The sequence below is a fragment of the Myotis daubentonii genome, chromosome 10, assembly GCF_963259705.1.
Source record: "Myotis daubentonii chromosome 10, mMyoDau2.1, whole genome shotgun sequence".
Taxonomy (NCBI): Eukaryota; Metazoa; Chordata; class Mammalia; order Chiroptera; family Vespertilionidae; genus Myotis; species Myotis daubentonii.
This window is the reverse complement of record NC_081849.1, coordinates 34,592,999-34,609,525: the sequence shown is the minus strand read 5'-3', so window position 1 is coordinate 34,609,525 and position 16,527 is coordinate 34,592,999. Positions and strand designations below refer to the sequence as shown.

Genomic DNA, 16,527 nt, shown 5'->3' with positions numbered 1-16,527 from the left:
GCGCGCGCAGGCGCAGAGCCTCCCGGTGGAAGCGCTGTCCAATGGAGAGCGCACCCTCGGCGGAAAAGGAAGGGGTGGGCACAGCGCGAGGAGCCGCCCCGCCGTGGTGGGTTCGCGATTGGTGGTGGGTTCCCGCGGAAATCAGCTCCTTCCCTCGCACCGCCCACTCCGCCCGCCTGGCCTATTGCAAGAACTTCACGGAGGCGGGCGTGGCCGGACTCTGTACTTTATTGAAATGTTCGGGCGAGAGGAAGGAAGCGAACACTAGGAGGCGCCAGACCGCTACCCGCTCAGTGACTGGAGGCCGGTGTGGGCGCGCCCCGAAGAGGAGGGTAGGTCAGCGGTGGTTGAGCAACTCCCAGCGGCTCAAACCTACACCGCAGCCCGGTACATGATTCCAGTCTCACACGGGCCGAATAAACGAGGCATGCGGGCCGCGAGTTTGACATGCTTGTGCCAGACATGTGAGGAAGCAGGGCCGGGCTGATGTGAAACTCCAGCAGTTGAGAGTGCAGGGGTGAGGCTGAAGCGATGAGAGTCAGTGCGATTGATTCCAGCCTTCACATTGGATGACGCAAGAGTATCCTTAGATACTCCCCCACCTCTGCCGAGAAGCTCACGCTTTATCCTTGCTGATCCACCTCTCCACCCATCCTCGAGACGGGGAGACCGTAACCATGGGGCAGTTTTACTCCCCCGCTTCCCGTAGGATGGGGGCCCTTCGTGGGGCACTGCTCTCCAGCCCTTGGGCCAGAGCTGCTTCCCGCGTGGAGCAGGGGTTAGCACAGCTTTGACTAGCCTTGTGCCTCCGGGAGGCTGGGCACACGCCTGATCACTCTCAGCCCACCCTGTCCGCAGACACAACTGGTCCCCCACTCTGTCTACCATCCCTCACCAGCAGTTGCCTGAGACAGACCGAGAGATGTGCCGATGGCCTGCCTACCTTGTTTTGAGAACATCATAGGCTTTCGGATCAGAAGAGCAGAGTTCAAGTTATTTTTATCCTGTTTACTAGCCCTGTGCTCCTGTGCAAATAATCAAACTTCTCTGACCCTTGGAACCCGCATTTTCCAAATGAGGGTGATTTTACCCTACGAGGCTGGGAAGTCGTAAGTGATCTAATGGAGGCAAAGCACCCAGAGCAGAGGCAACACAACCTCACTCAGGTGTTGTTTCTTTTCTTTCTTCTCCGGATTCTCTGGATCATTGCCTCATCTCACCCTCAGTCTAACTCTGAAAATAACGATTATGGGTTAGGTTTCTGAATGTCACCTGAAAAATTCAAATTGTACCACCTGCATCTCAACTGAGAAGGGCTTACCTTAGCCTAACTCCCCTCTGGGTTAAAATCCCCGTTGGTGATGTCCAGTTCCTGATACGTAGCAGGCACTGGGAAAAGTGGTCAAATGAATGAGTGGGTCTGGTGCAGAGAGATGATATGTCCTGGGAAAGTCTGTTAGGGGGGTGTCCAGTTGTCTTCATAAAAAACATTCTCATCATCAGGGTGACTGAAGCTGACATCATAGTCAGGCGGCGGAGTGAGAGGCTCCAATCTGGGGAGCGACTCCAATTTGGGGAGCATGCCCAAGCTCTGCAGATCAAGAGCAGTGGACGCAACTCGTGGTCCCCGAAGCCGAAGGCTGATGGGAGCTCTCCCAGCACTTCCTGGGGCCATAGACCCCTCTGAGCCCACTCGCCTTTCCACTCTGGCTCTCCTGGGCCCCTCTGGATGGTCAGGCTGTCCCTCCACAAGACCTGGGGAGATTACCACACTGCTGTAGGGAGGTGGTTGATCCAACTCTTGGGGGCGGCACTGTGATTCCAACACCACGGCCTCTTCATAGGGTGGCACCTCAAAGGCTTCATTGTCCCTGACGAAGGAGAAATAAGGTCATTGGTGGCTTACTGAAAGGAGCCCTTTTCTATCTTCTACCAACAAAAGACCCCTCCATAGCCTCTGCCCCCTCCTCTCACTGATACCAGTGATAGAGGTGGAAAGCAGAGCCCGTATGTCTGAGAGACTAGAGAGACACAGGGAGAATGGGCACAGCGCAGCGATTTTTCATCCGGTGTGCTCCAAGAATTTTAAAACATGCAATACCTGACTACTTAGTCAAGGGCACTGACCTTCCCCTTAGGCTGTCTAAAAGAATAACAGTAGCCATCACAACAATAGCTGTATGGTGTGAATGAATCAAAATTATACCTATTATTTTTGTCAGATTGGCAAAAAAAAAATACGTTTTTTGGTGTGCTGCAGAATTTTAGTAATTAGTTTATGTGAGCCACGAGATGGAAAAGGCTGAAAATCACTGGTACAGTATATTCCTTCAATCCCGCCCACCCCTCGACTCACCGAGCATTGCCTGAGGCCCCTGGGCTCTCCGGCTGCACTGATTGGAACACCCGTTCCAGAAAACGGGCCAGCAGGCAGGCAAACATGAAGAAGCCACCCAAGGCCAGAAAGAAATAAGCAACAGGGACGGTGTCCGGCTGTATGCCCAGCAAAGCCAGCCCCAGGAAGAAGGAGGCACAGCACAGGTAGAGAAGTGGCTTCTCCAGTCTCCCCCACAGCTGGCTCGGCAACATGGCCCCTCCCCAGGCTCCTGCAAAAAGACACACAGCTGTTGTGTCTCGACCAGCAACTGGCATCATGGCTGGGACAGATTCCAAAGTAACCATATCAGACACCTTCTGGGGGTTTCAGGCTCTTCCACCTCAAATCAAATAAATGGCCAAAATAAATGGTCATCAGTGTCCTCTCCAGTTCTGTAATTCTCTGTAGGTTCACTCTGTACCGGGTCCCAGGGTATCAGGATGTGTGGAATAAGCCAGGACACCTGCCCAAGAGTTCTGATGCCCAGCCATCAAGCCAGTTTACTGTGTCATGGCCCTGCCCCCCTTCCTTTTTCCTTCTTCCCAGTTCTATCATTCCACATCAGGATCCAGTCCTGGGTGGGCCCTGGGACCTTAGGGTTCACTGGCATCTCTGGAATCCAGGTGATGGGGCAGGCCCTGCCCTTTTTCTATTACTGCTTGCACTGGACCTCTAATCCCTAGCTGCCCAGCCAAGGCCCTCAGTAAGACCCTGTTGGGGTGAGTAGGGAGTGGGGGGGGCGCCACTTACCTCGTGTCTGACCCCACCTTCACATTTCCTCCAGTCAGTCCATTCTAGGTTGGAGGGAGAAAATGCACAGGGCCACAGCTACGAGAGAATCTTACAAAGGCCTAGGGCCATGGACAGAAGCCAGATAACCTCTGACCCCTCTACATTTCACACCCACCCGGGTCCTCCACCCTCTCCTGGGTCTAACTCAGTCAGCTCACATTTCTAGTTTTCTGCCTGCAGTAAACAGGGGCTGGGAGGTTGGTGGGAAGAAGACGCTTCTTTCCTTTGCAGCACAGCGGCAACTCACAGGCAACCATGTCAGGAGTTCCCTGAACTCTGCACAGCAAGGACTCACAGACTCTACAAAGGAGCCAGGCCCCCTCCTTACACCCCTGCCCCAATCCCATGACCCTCCCGCCACCTGTCACTCACCGTAGGAGTTCCTACCTCACCAGTCTGGACCAGACACCAAAGAAAGTAGGTTGTGGGGGAAGTGGGAGGAGGAGAGGAGGTGGAGCCCACTGGCCCCACCCTCTTTTTTGCTCCAGTCTCAGAGTTCCAGCCCAGGCTTCATTTTTCCCCCTTTCTCCATCAGGCTGACCTCTTGGGGCCCCGCCTTGATTTTTTTTCTCACTCCATCCACCCCCTTCAGTGCCTTAATGAGAGTGCTTTTCCTCCCACCCCTGTGAACTTTGTACTTAGGACCAGAGTTAAAATCACCTGTCCTTATCCATTCTCAATTCACAGTGCATTCAGAGCAGTTTGCCTTATGTTCAAGGAATATATATTGTGCCTGGAAGCAGAGAACACGGCTTGTTTTAATCTCTGTAGATCATACCCTGTTCTGCAGACTGTAAGTACTGCTGTGGGCCTGGAATGGCGTGTTCTGCTTTCACTGCCACAGTACCTTTTCTATGAACTGCTTGTTTTCTGCAGACCTGTTAGATGAGTCTGTGTGTATGCTTCTTGGCACGGTTAACTCTTAGTTCTTCAAAAGCCACCTCTAAGGTCATGCCTGCTGTGGAGGCTGTCTCCTCGCTGTGACCACAGCACTCCATCCTATTCCAGTCTCAGCCTTTATCTGTTTCTATAGTAATTTTTTATTTATACACTTTTCTTCTACTGCAAGAAATCATGGAGAGTGATTAGTTTTCAGTCATCTCTAAATCCCAGCAACTAACTCAGGCCCTGGCATATAGCAGGTGCTTACTAAACACAATGGAGGCCCAAGACCCACTCTTTCAGTTGTGGGTCAGGCAGTAAATCTGGGTGAAGGAGATGCTGGGAGGGAAGGTGCAAAGTGGCTGGAAGCACACCTTGTCCTTGAGACTCAGAGAAGGACAGACAAGGCTGGGTGCCATGCCTTCAGAGAGTTACCACTGGACAAATGGAAGGAAGTAGCAGGTAACGGGGCAGAAGTCTAATCCCAAGGACAGTCATGGGGCATAGCCTGGGCTGTTGCAGTAGACCATGTGGAGCCTGTGTGTGTGTGTGTGTGTGTGTGTGTGTGTGTGTGTGTGTGGTGTGGGGGGGACGGGGGGGGAGGCGGGTGCCCGGAGTGATATGCCTGTGTGTATAGTAGTGGAATGCCCATGATGATGAGTCTCTGTCCCAGACCGACCGAGAGGAGAGGGAAGAGATGTAACAGGAAGGCTGTTGTATAAATCAGGTGTGTCTCTGTCGACATTGGGAATGCAGAGTGGGAGGAGAGCTGATTGTTATTTTGCTTCCACCAATTTCCTTACTGTTCAGCTCTCATATGGGAAAAGTGTGGCTGGGGTCAGAAGAATTTCAGTCTGCAGTTAATATACTAATAGAAGGAAATTGGCCAACAGCCCTTGGTATGCATAATAAGTGTAGAGGTAAGAATGTCTAAACCTGCAGAGAATTTTTATGAGTTTATTTGAGCCAAAACTGAAAATTGCTGGGAAGCAAGATCTAAAATGCTCTGAAGAATGACAGGGTTGCAGTTTCTTTTATGCATTGGGAATTAAGGAGAGAACACAAGGAAGGTGGAGAGAGCAAGGTGGGCAGGGATGGCATTACAGGATAAGTTTATGTGCTCTCTTGAGGGGGATTATGTCTTCAAGGGGCATTACTTCTGGTATTTCAAAGTTGTGTTTAACCTAGATGCACCCAGGGCAGGCTTAAAAACCTTTCACTAGAGAAGTGAAAGGCCTAGGGCACAATTACCCACTGTGACCTTCCCAGTTAGGAATTTATGATTAGATCCCGTGAGGTTACTTTCCCTTTTCATCCACAACATCTGGTAACATGTAACTTTCCCTCCTTTTTTGATTGTTTCCTCCAGTTGAATTCTGCCGGGAGCCGGTCCATCCTTGCTGCTTGACACAGTCGCTGCAGGGAAGAAACATCTGCACAGCATATGTTTCAAGGGACCTGGCGTATATGGCATACTGTTCTTAATATGTTTGCTTCCCTACTTAACGCTATGTGTTTTAACCAAGGTCACCTCTCTGAGGAAGGTTGTTTCCCCAGGTGGGGATTTTTCCCTGGAGTTAGGGATTAACAGGACTAAGGAAGGGAATAAATCAGTAAAACCCCTTAACTAAGTGCCAGGCGGGTAGTTAATCACTTTAACTATGAACAATCACGCTTAAGCTACATAATCTTTACTTAGGATAGGAATGGAGATAACAAGTGCCCTAACCTTTGGAATAGAATGGATAGGATTAAAATCAACTGGTATAAATACAGATGTAAAGGAGAATAAAGACAACCTGGCTGGAGGACCTGACTAGAGAACCTGGCTAGGCTGCTGATCAACTGAACGCTGTCTCCGTGTCATTTCTTCTTTGCCGACTCCGTTCACACCTTCGGGAACCCCTGGACCTGCTGGGGTTGGACCCCAACAGAATTCTAAGAAGTGTCATTACTGAGATAAGCAATTTGAAAGTGTTTATTGCCCAGAATACTCATGGCCAAATTGCTTCCCAAAGCTCTTATTCTTTTCTTTATCAATTTAGCATCCTTAGCAATTGCCCATCCATTTTCTACTTGCCTACCTTCCACAAACCACCTTCGTAAAAGTTGGTTGACCCCTCTCATCTGGCCACTGTGCCCAACTCATTTGTGGGGATAATGGCAAAGGGAAGTGAGGGGCCCAGACGGCATGGCTCAGTGGTTGAGCATCGACCTATGAACCAGGAGGTCACGGTTTGATTCGCAGTCAGGGTGTATGCCAGGGTTGTGGGCTCGATCCCCAGTAGGGGGCATGCAGGAGGCAGCCAGCCAATCAATAATTCTCTCTAATCATTGATGTTTACCTGTCTCTCTCTTTCCCTGCCAGGGCTGACCAGCAGCCCCTGAATGATGGATGAACAGATTACCCCGACACAGTTTCACCATGGGGGAGAGGGATAAGGGATGGTCCAGCTGAAGAAGCCAGGCAGCCACAATTGCCTGCCTCGTTAGCCTTTTTTTGTACAGCAGGGTGAGATAAAGTTTATCTTTTAGATACAATCAGCAGGTAAGTAATATTGGGAGGACACATGTGTTTACACTGTCCTCTAGGCAAGGGCATCCAGGGATTAAGCATAAGAATTCCAGTAAACACCCGGGGGTCTGCACATGCACAGATCTGTTTGGAAAGATCAAGGAATAATTAGGGGCGCCACCTTCAACACTCCCCTAAATCTCCCCTAAGTCGGAATTCCAATAAACAGGGAAGATGACTTCCACACACTTCCCTTTTCTCAGAATATCCTCCTTACAACTTTCCAACCAAGTCTCTTGTGCTCCTCAACATCTCCCTTCCTCTCTGCAATATAAACATATTTTTTTAAAAAGGGAAGTGCGGGGACAAGGGAAAAGGGAGAAGCGGAGATGATTGACAGACTTCCAGTGAGTCTTCCACTGAATGCTTCTCTAAGACTGTATTTCTGTGATTTTGTGCTTCTGAATATGGGTCTGCTTTATACCTGTGGCCAGCATGTATGCATTATTTTGTGTACTGCTCACTGTGCTAAATTCTTTATGCAAATTAAGTAATTTAAAATATGTAATAAGAGGTACTGTTATTATGTCCATTTTATGGGTGAAGTCAGACACTTGAGGAAAATGTATAGCTAATCAAGGGTGGGGTCAAGACTTGAACCCTCAGTCCCAGTCCAGAAACCTCGCTCTTAACCACTTAGTATGCCCACTCTAAACATTCTTTTTGGCTGCCCTCATAGTGATAATTTAAGGAAACACCTGTGATATTCTAAGACCTTTGTTCTGATCTTCCCTGGAGAAGTGGTTAGATGCTATTGCCTGTTGCAAAGGCAGCAAAAGAGAATATCAGAAAATGACGTAAGATATTGACTATAAGGCAAGATTGGGAAATTAAAATCACAGGCTCTGTATCAGGATGTTTATCATTTATGAGCTCATTAAGACTGATTGTGAAAGGTAACACTTGTAACTGAATGGCTCTGGAAGCCCAATGTGCGGGTGATTTCTTCTAAAAGGGCGTTGGTGGTAATATATATGTGTGAAGAAACAATTTGGCCCACATCCATGATTTTCATTTGATCCTTAATAACAACCACGTGGGGGCAATCAGATGCTCATTTTCATGTTACAGCTCAGAGAAAGTACATGATTTGTTTCATTAGAATCAAACGTAGAATCTTGACCTCTTAACTCGGTTGAGAGTGTTTTTCTCTGTTAGTTGCCTTACAGCTCCTCAAATGTGTAGGGAAAGTGGATAAATGATTTAACATGAAGCAGGTCAGAACATTGATATTTCTGGGTTGGAAACGCTTCCAAAGAATCATAAATCTTCAAGTATGTCATCACCCCTAAATCTTCAAGTATGTCATCACCCTCACCAACTAGTTGTCATTCTATATAATAAAGAGCTAATATGCTAATTAGACCATAGCAGATCAACTATCCAGACGACCTTCCGGATGAAGCCGAGGCACATGGGGCTGCAAGGGCTGAGCCCCTTGCAGAATTTCATGCATCGGGCCTCTAGTATTGTATAAAGGTCTCTGGGAACAAACTAAGTGAACATTGGGGTTCAGGCTGTGCCTCTCACTCAGATATTTAGGACTAAGCCACAAAAAGTGACTATGGAATTTGAGAAATTGTTATTACCAAGTGACAAAAATGCATGTGTTTATTAGAGATGTCTACAGGTAGTGGTAACAGGTTCCCACATGAATATGTCCCTATATATGAGAAAACAAGGAGGCATTGATTGTGGTTAGTCACCTATTTTTTGGAGATGGCTAAACCAGGTTTCAGATCTCAGTTCTACTGTCTTGCAAACTTGGATTATATATATATAAAATGTTTTAAATTATGTTAATGAGAACACCTTTTCACCGTCTTTTAAAAAGATGATTTGAAATTTTAAATCTGAAATGGCTCTGGCATTAGGACTTATTTGTCGACAGGGCTTAGATGCTACCACATGGGTGAGCATGTCCTCCTCCACTGGAGGTCCTTGTCTTGTGGCCACCTCAGGAGCTTCATTCTTTTATGTTGTTGTTAATACTCACTCAAGAATATTTTTCCATTGATTTTTAGAGAGAGTGGAAGGGAGGGGGAGAGACAGAGAGAAACATTGATTGGTTGCCAACCAGGGCCAGGGATCGAGCCTGTAACCAAGGTAAGAGGTACGTGCCCTTGGCTGGAAATTGAACCCGGGACCCTTCAGTCCATGGGCTGACACTCTATCCACTGAGCCAAACCAGCTAGGGCAGGGGCTTTATTCTTCTCAAATGTTTAACCACTGTCAATTTTCTATTCACCGAAGGGGTTTTCTTGTGAACTTGAGGGGTATGCTCATTTTCTAATCCAAGCGTCTTTATTACATCTTTCTCCCAATGAGGACATCCTCTTGAACTTTTTATTCTAGTAACAATGTGCAGTTTATGGGGGTGCTGCAGATCTCCACCATATTTTTCATGATCTGCAGGGAAGACTGAAATATGTTATCTGGAATTCTTGACTTGGTAGATTTGTGATGAATCCATTTTATACAAACAAAACCCTTTGTCATAGTTTGTAGTCTGCCTGGGGCCACAGAACTAGTGAGCACAAAATCCCGGCCTTGAGTGTGGTGACTGCTTTGCAGAGGCAGCAGTTGCTAAATATCATTCAGGCTGACTTTACCCGATGACCAATACATTTTTTATTGTTCATCTGCTGGATGTGACACTGTGAGGTGTATACAATAGATACCATAGGAATCTTATCTCAAGGGGCTTACTGTCCAGAAGAGGAAAGACAGGTATATACTAACTGTAAGACAAAGTACAAAGTGACAAATGCTGCAAACAAGGTACAAAGTGCTTCTGAGGTCAGAGGTGAGACATTGTACTGAGAAGGGTGGGGACCAGGAATGTGAGGGGTCCCAGACTGCGAGAGGGTGCAGGCTGAGGCACCCCCCCGTCCCCCAGTGCACGAATTTTGTGCACCGGGCCTCTAGTGTAATATATATTAATATATCAAAACAAAATTGAGATATACTATATAATCTTTTTTCCAATCAGTAGCATAGCCTAAGATTTCCAATGTTCTTAATAATTCTTCAGACATACAGTTTTTGATGGCTATAAGATATTACCTCTTGGATGTACCATATTTTATTCAAGCATCCTCCTACTATTAGATATCAAAGTTATTTGGTATCACAAATAATGCTGAGACAAGCATCTCATGAAATCTGCTTTGAAGGAGAGAGTGCTTATTTAGTCATGTACTTCAGGCATCACTTCACAAATCAGCCTAGGAAGGATATCCTGAAATCCTGGAATATGTTGGAATAATGGAAAAGGGGGAGAGTGTGGGAAGAGCTCAGGAGATTTATGTCAGTGCAGTGGCAGATGCAATGGCGTGAGCACACTCCTCCTATACAAGCTTCCTTGGCACACCGGGAAGTGGCAGCGCCCGCCTGAGTAAGCCCCCTAGAGCCCCTACATAGTACCCTGATCTTTCCTACCATTGGTTGCCCTAAGGATGGTGTAAACTTCTGATTGGTCTGGAATGTTATATATGTTGCTGCACTTACACAATAAACTCAGATCTGCGTCATTGAACCTGGTCTCCGGAGTCGGGCATGCTTCGTTAGGACTCCGTCGGCCTCACCCCCACGGGACCCCCTGCTTCAGGAGAGGGGACAAATGGAGAAAATAGATGTGAGATGAGAAAGAGCCAGAGGGAGAGGAGAATGGAAGATGGCTTTTGCTCTTAAAACCCCTCGAGCTGAGCCATCATAGGCTCTACACTTGGTTCCCACCAGGCCTCCAAGTGTGGTTTCAGCTGCTGAATAAAGGGTATTCTCAAAGAAGTTCAAATACTGTTGGAACACAAGGTATTCTGATTATTGCACAGTGGGCACAGGTAGAGAGCAGGGACTTTGGATAAATAACTGGAGGAGTGGCAAAGCTATAGGTTTGTGTGGGAGCAGCAGGGCTTGCAATAGGCAGGGAGAGAGGCCTGGGGTTTTCTCAGGATCCGTCCTGTGGGTGAGAGGGAGGAGGTATGAGGGGATGAGCAACTCCCTCAGGCCAAGGCAGCTCCAGCCTGTCTCCCTGCACTGCCTGCCCTGCTTCTGCTGGTCAGTGTAGCTGGACCTGGTTTAAATATCTGGGCACAAGCTCAGCCAACCTCTGGTTCCCTCTCGTCTTCTCCCACTGGGCCTCAGGTTCTAGCCCCTTCTCAGACATTGTGGCTGGGCACAAGGTGGTAAGTACCAAACTGGATAGTTGCAAAATCCATGTGGCTTAGTGTGCTATCCCTGACAGAGATACCTAGGGAGTTTCTGAAGCAGAAAAAGAGGGACTGTTTCCTGCTCCTTCCACACAACCTGCTCGAGGGGGCAGGGAGCTGGGAATGCAGTAAGAGCTGCTCTTCTCAAACACCTGAGTAGACAGGATGTGATGGTAGCATCAAGGACACACAAACACTCAGAGATAGTATATCCAGTAGCATTAGGTTTATTCTGTGGGAAGGTCGAGTATGGGGCTCTCAAAAGGCACCTGTGAGGCACAGAGCAGCCCTAAAAGTGAGGCAAATAAGGCATCACAGCCAGGACCACAGGGGAACCTCCACCACATGGGGAAAACAGGTTCCTAGTGCCCCTTGGTGCAGGAGGGGTGAGCAGATGGTCTGCTTCTTATACCAATGGTTCTGCTTCCTCTGGGCATCCTTATAGTCTGGCACTCACGGCTGGAGGCACAGGGCCCATCCACTTCTCTCCTGGGTGGAGAAACTCACGCATGTCAGGCTGACTCCACAGCCCCAGGAACAGCTGTGCTTGGTTTCAAGGCACAGAGGCTTCCTTCTCTCCTGAAGGTGAAGGTGGCCCCTCCCCATTCAACCTCAAGCAACTGTGTCTACAGAAGGCTTCACTGTTGGACATACCTGGAACATTTTTTGGTCTGAATATGTCCTTCTGCTCAACTGATATTAATGGCAGGGGGCTAGGGTCAAGGGCAGTTCAGTGTGAACTTGTCACTTACCCAGCAGGTGGGCCAGCAACTCCATCCGGTCAGAGCCAAACAGCATGTGGGTTTGGCCGTCCAGGTGGGCCACAGTGAAAGGCAGCCCAAAGGCCTAGAGAAAGCAGTAACAGTGCATGGAGGAGGGTGGTTGTAAGGCCATGAGCCGGAACTTGTGTGAGGACATAAAAGCAAAAAGCCTCTAAGACAAGCATGTCAAACTCAAAGGCTAACGTGGGCCAAATAAACAAGGTTTAAGTTTATGTGGGCCACAAAAAACAAAAGCTTTAATTTTCATAGAAATGTAGGTTTATTTCAAAAAGCATAGTACTAAAAAAAAAGAACAAGAGCAATGATAAAATTAATGTTTTCTTCCTGACACTTGGTATCTCTTCTCTGCTATCTTTCCTACTTCAGGGGAAATCTTCTTCACAGTGACTACTTTCAAAACTGACCCAAGGTGAATGTCAGTAATTCTGGATCTGACAAGAGATTTATTTCCTGTCATAATTGTAAGTAACTGCTCATACTGTTATATTGGCTGGGCTGCAAAAATATTTGCTGTGGGATGCATGTGGCCAGCGGACTGCGAGTTTGACATGCTTGCTCTATGATAAGAGGCTCCATGGCTCAAAGGAGTTTCCTAACTCTCAGATGCTCTGTCTTCTATCACCAACTATCTCTCAGGGACAGGAAGAGAGAGGAGGGTCATCTGTGAGAGCTACAGAGGACTCAATGTAGGGAGCAGCTTTGAACAGAAGCGTAGGGACCCAGCAGAGACTCGCAGGCTCTGTTCAGCACTGGGGTAGGGGGCACACACATCAAGAGTGGCTCACCCCGTATCTGCAGGCTGCCTCGGTGGTCTCCTTGAGCTGGTTCTTCACCTGTGATGTTGAGATCTTTTCCAGAAGTGCCCGGGCTCCTTCTGTCGACATGCCTGCCTTCTCTGCAGCCTGAGGGGACGTGGCAGGGAGCACAACTGTGTCTGCATTAGTGGGAGTGGGGATCTCAGGAGAAAACTTGGGTCTTTCTACTTTCTGCCCCCAAGTTTTCCTGGCAAGGCCTTTACCCACCCATGAGCAGAGGTCTATCCTTGCCAAGAGGGGCTATTTTCTTCCATAAAAAAAAATAAAAAAATAAAATCTGAGTTTGGTGGAAAAAGCAGTTATAGTTCTATCAACTGAACACCAGAGGGTGTCTTAGAGGCAGCTCCTGACCTCTTCAGTAACCAATGAGACAAGTCCAGGTGGTACCGGGCCAGGGCAACTTTAAAAGGAGCTTGTTAGTAGCAGAACCAATGCTAGAATCTGGGGCTCTTGCCTTCCTACTTCTCAGAATTCTTGAATATCTCATGGTTTTTGTTGTTGTTTTGTTAAATCAAAGACTGTGCTCTAATTCCCATGGAATTTCCTGGGGACTTCTGAGCAGGGTACTTGGCTGTAGCCACCTGCTTGGCTTTAAGAGGATGATAAAGACTTCTGTTTGGGGTTTATTATAGTTTGGGATCAGTGGTCTGGCTGCACATTAGAATCTCCTGGGGGAGCTTTTAAAAATCCCAATTCACAGACCATCCCCTTGAGCAATTACATTGGAATTTCTGGATGGCGTTGCCCAGGTGTTCCAGGTAGTTTTAATATACAGCCAAATTCGAGGACCACTGAAACCTGACCTCATCGGCCCCCCGGAGTGGAACAGGAAATCACGCAGTGCATTCTGATGCAACATTGTCTTTTACTCACTGCATGAAAGAACTAGATCCCAGACCAAATGCCCAATGTTAGGGGAATGGTTAAGTAAACAAAAACAAGTCGCTGAATGGAATGCTATGTAGGAGCTAAGAATTACACTATAAATATTAAGTGAAAAGGCAAGCCTATGCATACACTTTGCAGGAATAAAAACACTGGAGGATATGTTGGCCATTTTTGTGTGTGTTTAACTTTTGTAATTTGCCATTTTAGATATTAAATTTGAATATGCCTCAATTATCTTTTGTAAGCTGAAGGGAAAATTCTGTTTTGAATTTCCCAATTTAATCCCAAAGAAAAACATTCTGTGTGGCACACATTTCAATGTTTTGAGCTATTCCCATTTGTTCTTCCTCAGGCTTTTTTATAATTCTGGCTTGACTCAGTTATCTCTTTTTGTCTTTTTAAAAATTTTATTAATTCTTTATTGTTGAAGTACATATGTCCCCTTTCCCCCCTATTGCCCTCTCCCAGCCTGTCCCTTCCCCCCAGCCCTGGCCTTCACCCCCTCTATTGTCTGTGTCCATTGGTTATGCTTATATGCATACAGGTTCTTTGGTTGATCTCTCATCTTTTTGTCTTTTTAAAGCCTGTTTTTAAAGTATCCTGATTTCTACTCTGGATGTGTTGGTGAGATTTCTGTTGGGAGTGGTCTGGAGTCAAGACTTGCCAATACTTCATCCCTTCCTATGGGGGGAGGGGAGGCGCGCTGGGGAGAAGCTAACAGTTATTCTCTCTCTCCCACTGACTTCTTCCATCAAAATTCAAATGTAGAATTTTCACTTCCCCTTTCAACCTTGAGATATACTTTTGTGAGTCCTCTTAGTTCCAACCTTTCAGTAATCTGGCCTCTCACACACAGATGTCCTTTCATCCCAAATAACAATGACCTCTTCCATGTAGTAAGAAAACTATGTCCTCTCCACCCCCAACTGTTCTCAGATTCCCTATGGAGAGGGCAGGGCCAGGACACTCACTGCCAGGATGCTCTGGGGCTCCGTGATGTCTTCATCCTGGGAAGGAGAGCACTCAGTAGGAAGGGGTGGCCGGGGGAGGGGTGGGATGGGCAGTAGGACAGTGCGCAATAGGGCAGGGCAGGAGCAGGTGTCTGGAGATGGGCCTCGGGGAGGGCCACCAAGCCCTCCAGGGTCTCCCATGTGGGTTCCTAGAGCCCTGCCCTCACCCGTGACCAGACCCGCATCCACAGTTCCCTGGACACTTTCTCCAGCATCTCAGGGTGCTCCAAGTTCACAGCGGTGAGGAAGCGCATGGCCGACAAACTTCCTGTGGGGCAGAGGCACTCAGAGGTAGAGCTCCCCCAGCTTGTTTCCCGATGGTGGGCCTGCTCTTTCCTGCTTCTGGCATCCCCAGAGCTTAATCGCCCTCGGACTCCCACCCAGGTTTCTCATAACTGACTGTCCTGCTCTTTTTCCTCTTATGTCCCCTTAACATTCTGCTTGTTCAACTCCGGGCCTGAGTTTTTCCAGGGTTTGTTTCCTTGAAGTTAGTCTCCCAGCCCTTCCTTCTTGGGCCTACATTCTCCAACTTCGCTGCCTTCTACTTGCTGTCTCCACCTGTACCCCACTCTTTACCTTTTTCAAGGATCACAGAGAAGAAGTCCTTGGGCATCTGGATGGGAACCTGGAAGTGCTGTCCGAGGAGCTTTATGTCATTTGTCATGTATTTGGCCTTCAGAGGAAGCAGAGCTGGCGGCTTGTTCCCTAAAAGTGGAAATTTGGACCTGCTGGTGAGAGACCTAAGAATCCCAGGCTTGGGGGACCCCTACAGGGTTTTGGGCAGTCCCCCTGGGCCTTGGAAATCAGCCCTCCCTCAAATCCCAGCCCCAAGCGCAGCTTCCTTTATACCACTGTTTTTCATGACCCCTGCAATGAAGGTCGGGCGCAACTTTAGGTGGACGTTCCAGATGTTCTTATATCGGCACAGGATCTGCAGGAGCAGAGGAGAAGGGTCAGAGCCCACGTGCAAGATGGAAGGCATGCGCATGGCAGAGGGAAAGGCAACTGGATAGCCAAAGGCTCTAAGCGAAAAGTAGGGATTAGGCGGACACCCTAAATTGCTTGGTTTGAAACGGCAAAACTCTCGAACTCCTAGAAATCTATCCCAGGACCTTAGCTCCTATGGACGGTTTCCATCCTCCCCGCCCCCCAAATTAACACCAGAGGGCTAAGAGGCGGGGGTGTCAAGGCTTTCTCCTTGACTTTTCTGAGTTGCCCCTTTTCCAAACCGCGGTGGGAAACCACTGTCTTAGGCTAGAGGGACTCGACCTGGAGCCAGCGACTGTATCCGTTTTACGGACACGAAGTGACCTTCAGCCCTGGTTCTCTATCTGCATGTCCTAAACTCTTTGGGCAGCGCCAGGAATTGCGGGAGACGCTGGGCGCTGCGTCCTGCGCTCGCCCTTCCCTCGGCCCTCGCCGTCCCAGCCCGGCGTCACCTCGAAGCCCAGCCAGGAGTAGGGGGACAGCACATCGTAGAACAGCTCCACCGTCCGCGGCAGGGGCCCCATGGCCGAAGAGAAGCGAGCGCCGCTCCAGAAGAGGCGGCGCACGTTTCCTTTCGCTGGAGCGCGGCGACACCGCCCCCGCTCCCGGCCTGCCCCGAGGACCGCCTCCCGCCCTCACCGCGCAGCCTCCCGGAGGAGAACCGCCCCGGCGGGGTCAGGGGGCGGGGCGGGGGGGCTGCGCCGCCGGGAGCGGAGGTGGGTGCGGTGTCCCCAGAGGAGCTCGCAAGCCGGGTGAGCTGCGCGATTCGAGGTCACCCCCCTGCCTTGGGGTGGAGTCTGGGGCAAAAGGCGGTGGTTTGAGATGCATGCAGCACCTCCCACTTAGCTGTGCTCCCTGGGCAAGCTGCTCACCCTCTCGGAACCTGTTTCCTCATCCTTACAAATGAGGATAATTATATGATAACCCCTACCTCATATAGACTTAAAAGGACTCAGATTGGCAGTTGCAGTAACTTCCCCGGACTGGAGCAGAGTAAGAAGTGGCTAAACATATAGGTAGATGGATATCGATATATAGATTATCTGTATTTCTCAGAGCTTAGCACAATGCCAGGAATATATTTGACCATCAATACATATGTTGTGAGTGAGGGAAGGTGAGGAGTAGGCCTTCCTGCAACAATAATTGGAGCGATAATGCGGAATGGTCTGTGTTATTTGTATTTGTGAATGTCATATTGTTTTATA

At 48.6% G+C, this 16,527-nt stretch overlaps 2 protein-coding genes across 3 annotated transcripts; both read right to left on the bottom strand.

Moving 5' to 3' along the window:
* Window positions 1–210: 210 nt before the first annotated feature.
* TMEM139 (transmembrane protein 139) lies at window positions 211–3,758 on the bottom strand. Of its 2 annotated transcripts, XM_059712042.1 has the most exons (3): window positions 3,542–3,758; window positions 2,357–2,606; window positions 211–1,871 (listed from the first exon to the last, which is right to left on the bottom strand). In XM_059712042.1, exons 2-3 carry the CDS (start codon window positions 2,587–2,589, stop codon window positions 1,457–1,459), a joined length of 648 nt encoding a protein of 215 aa, XP_059568025.1. In that variant the 5' UTR covers window positions 2,590–2,606; window positions 3,542–3,758; the 3' UTR covers window positions 211–1,456. The 2 variants fall into 2 exon arrangements, with proteins under 2 accessions (XP_059568025.1, XP_059568024.1); XM_059712041.1 differs by lacking the exon at window positions 3,542–3,758 and having other exon boundaries at window positions 2,357–3,521.
* Window positions 3,759–11,041: 7,283 nt separating this feature from the next.
* GSTK1 (glutathione S-transferase kappa 1) lies at window positions 11,042–15,935 on the bottom strand. Its single transcript, XM_059712040.1, has 8 exons — window positions 15,772–15,935; window positions 15,182–15,263; window positions 14,909–15,037; window positions 14,500–14,600; window positions 14,294–14,329; window positions 12,405–12,521; window positions 11,590–11,683; window positions 11,042–11,326 (listed from the first exon to the last, which is right to left on the bottom strand). The coding sequence occupies exons 1-8, from the start codon at window positions 15,841–15,843 to the stop codon at window positions 11,277–11,279; spliced, it is 681 nt and encodes a 226-aa protein (XP_059568023.1). The 5' UTR covers window positions 15,844–15,935; the 3' UTR covers window positions 11,042–11,276.
* Between the last annotated feature and the right edge of the window lie 592 nt (window positions 15,936–16,527).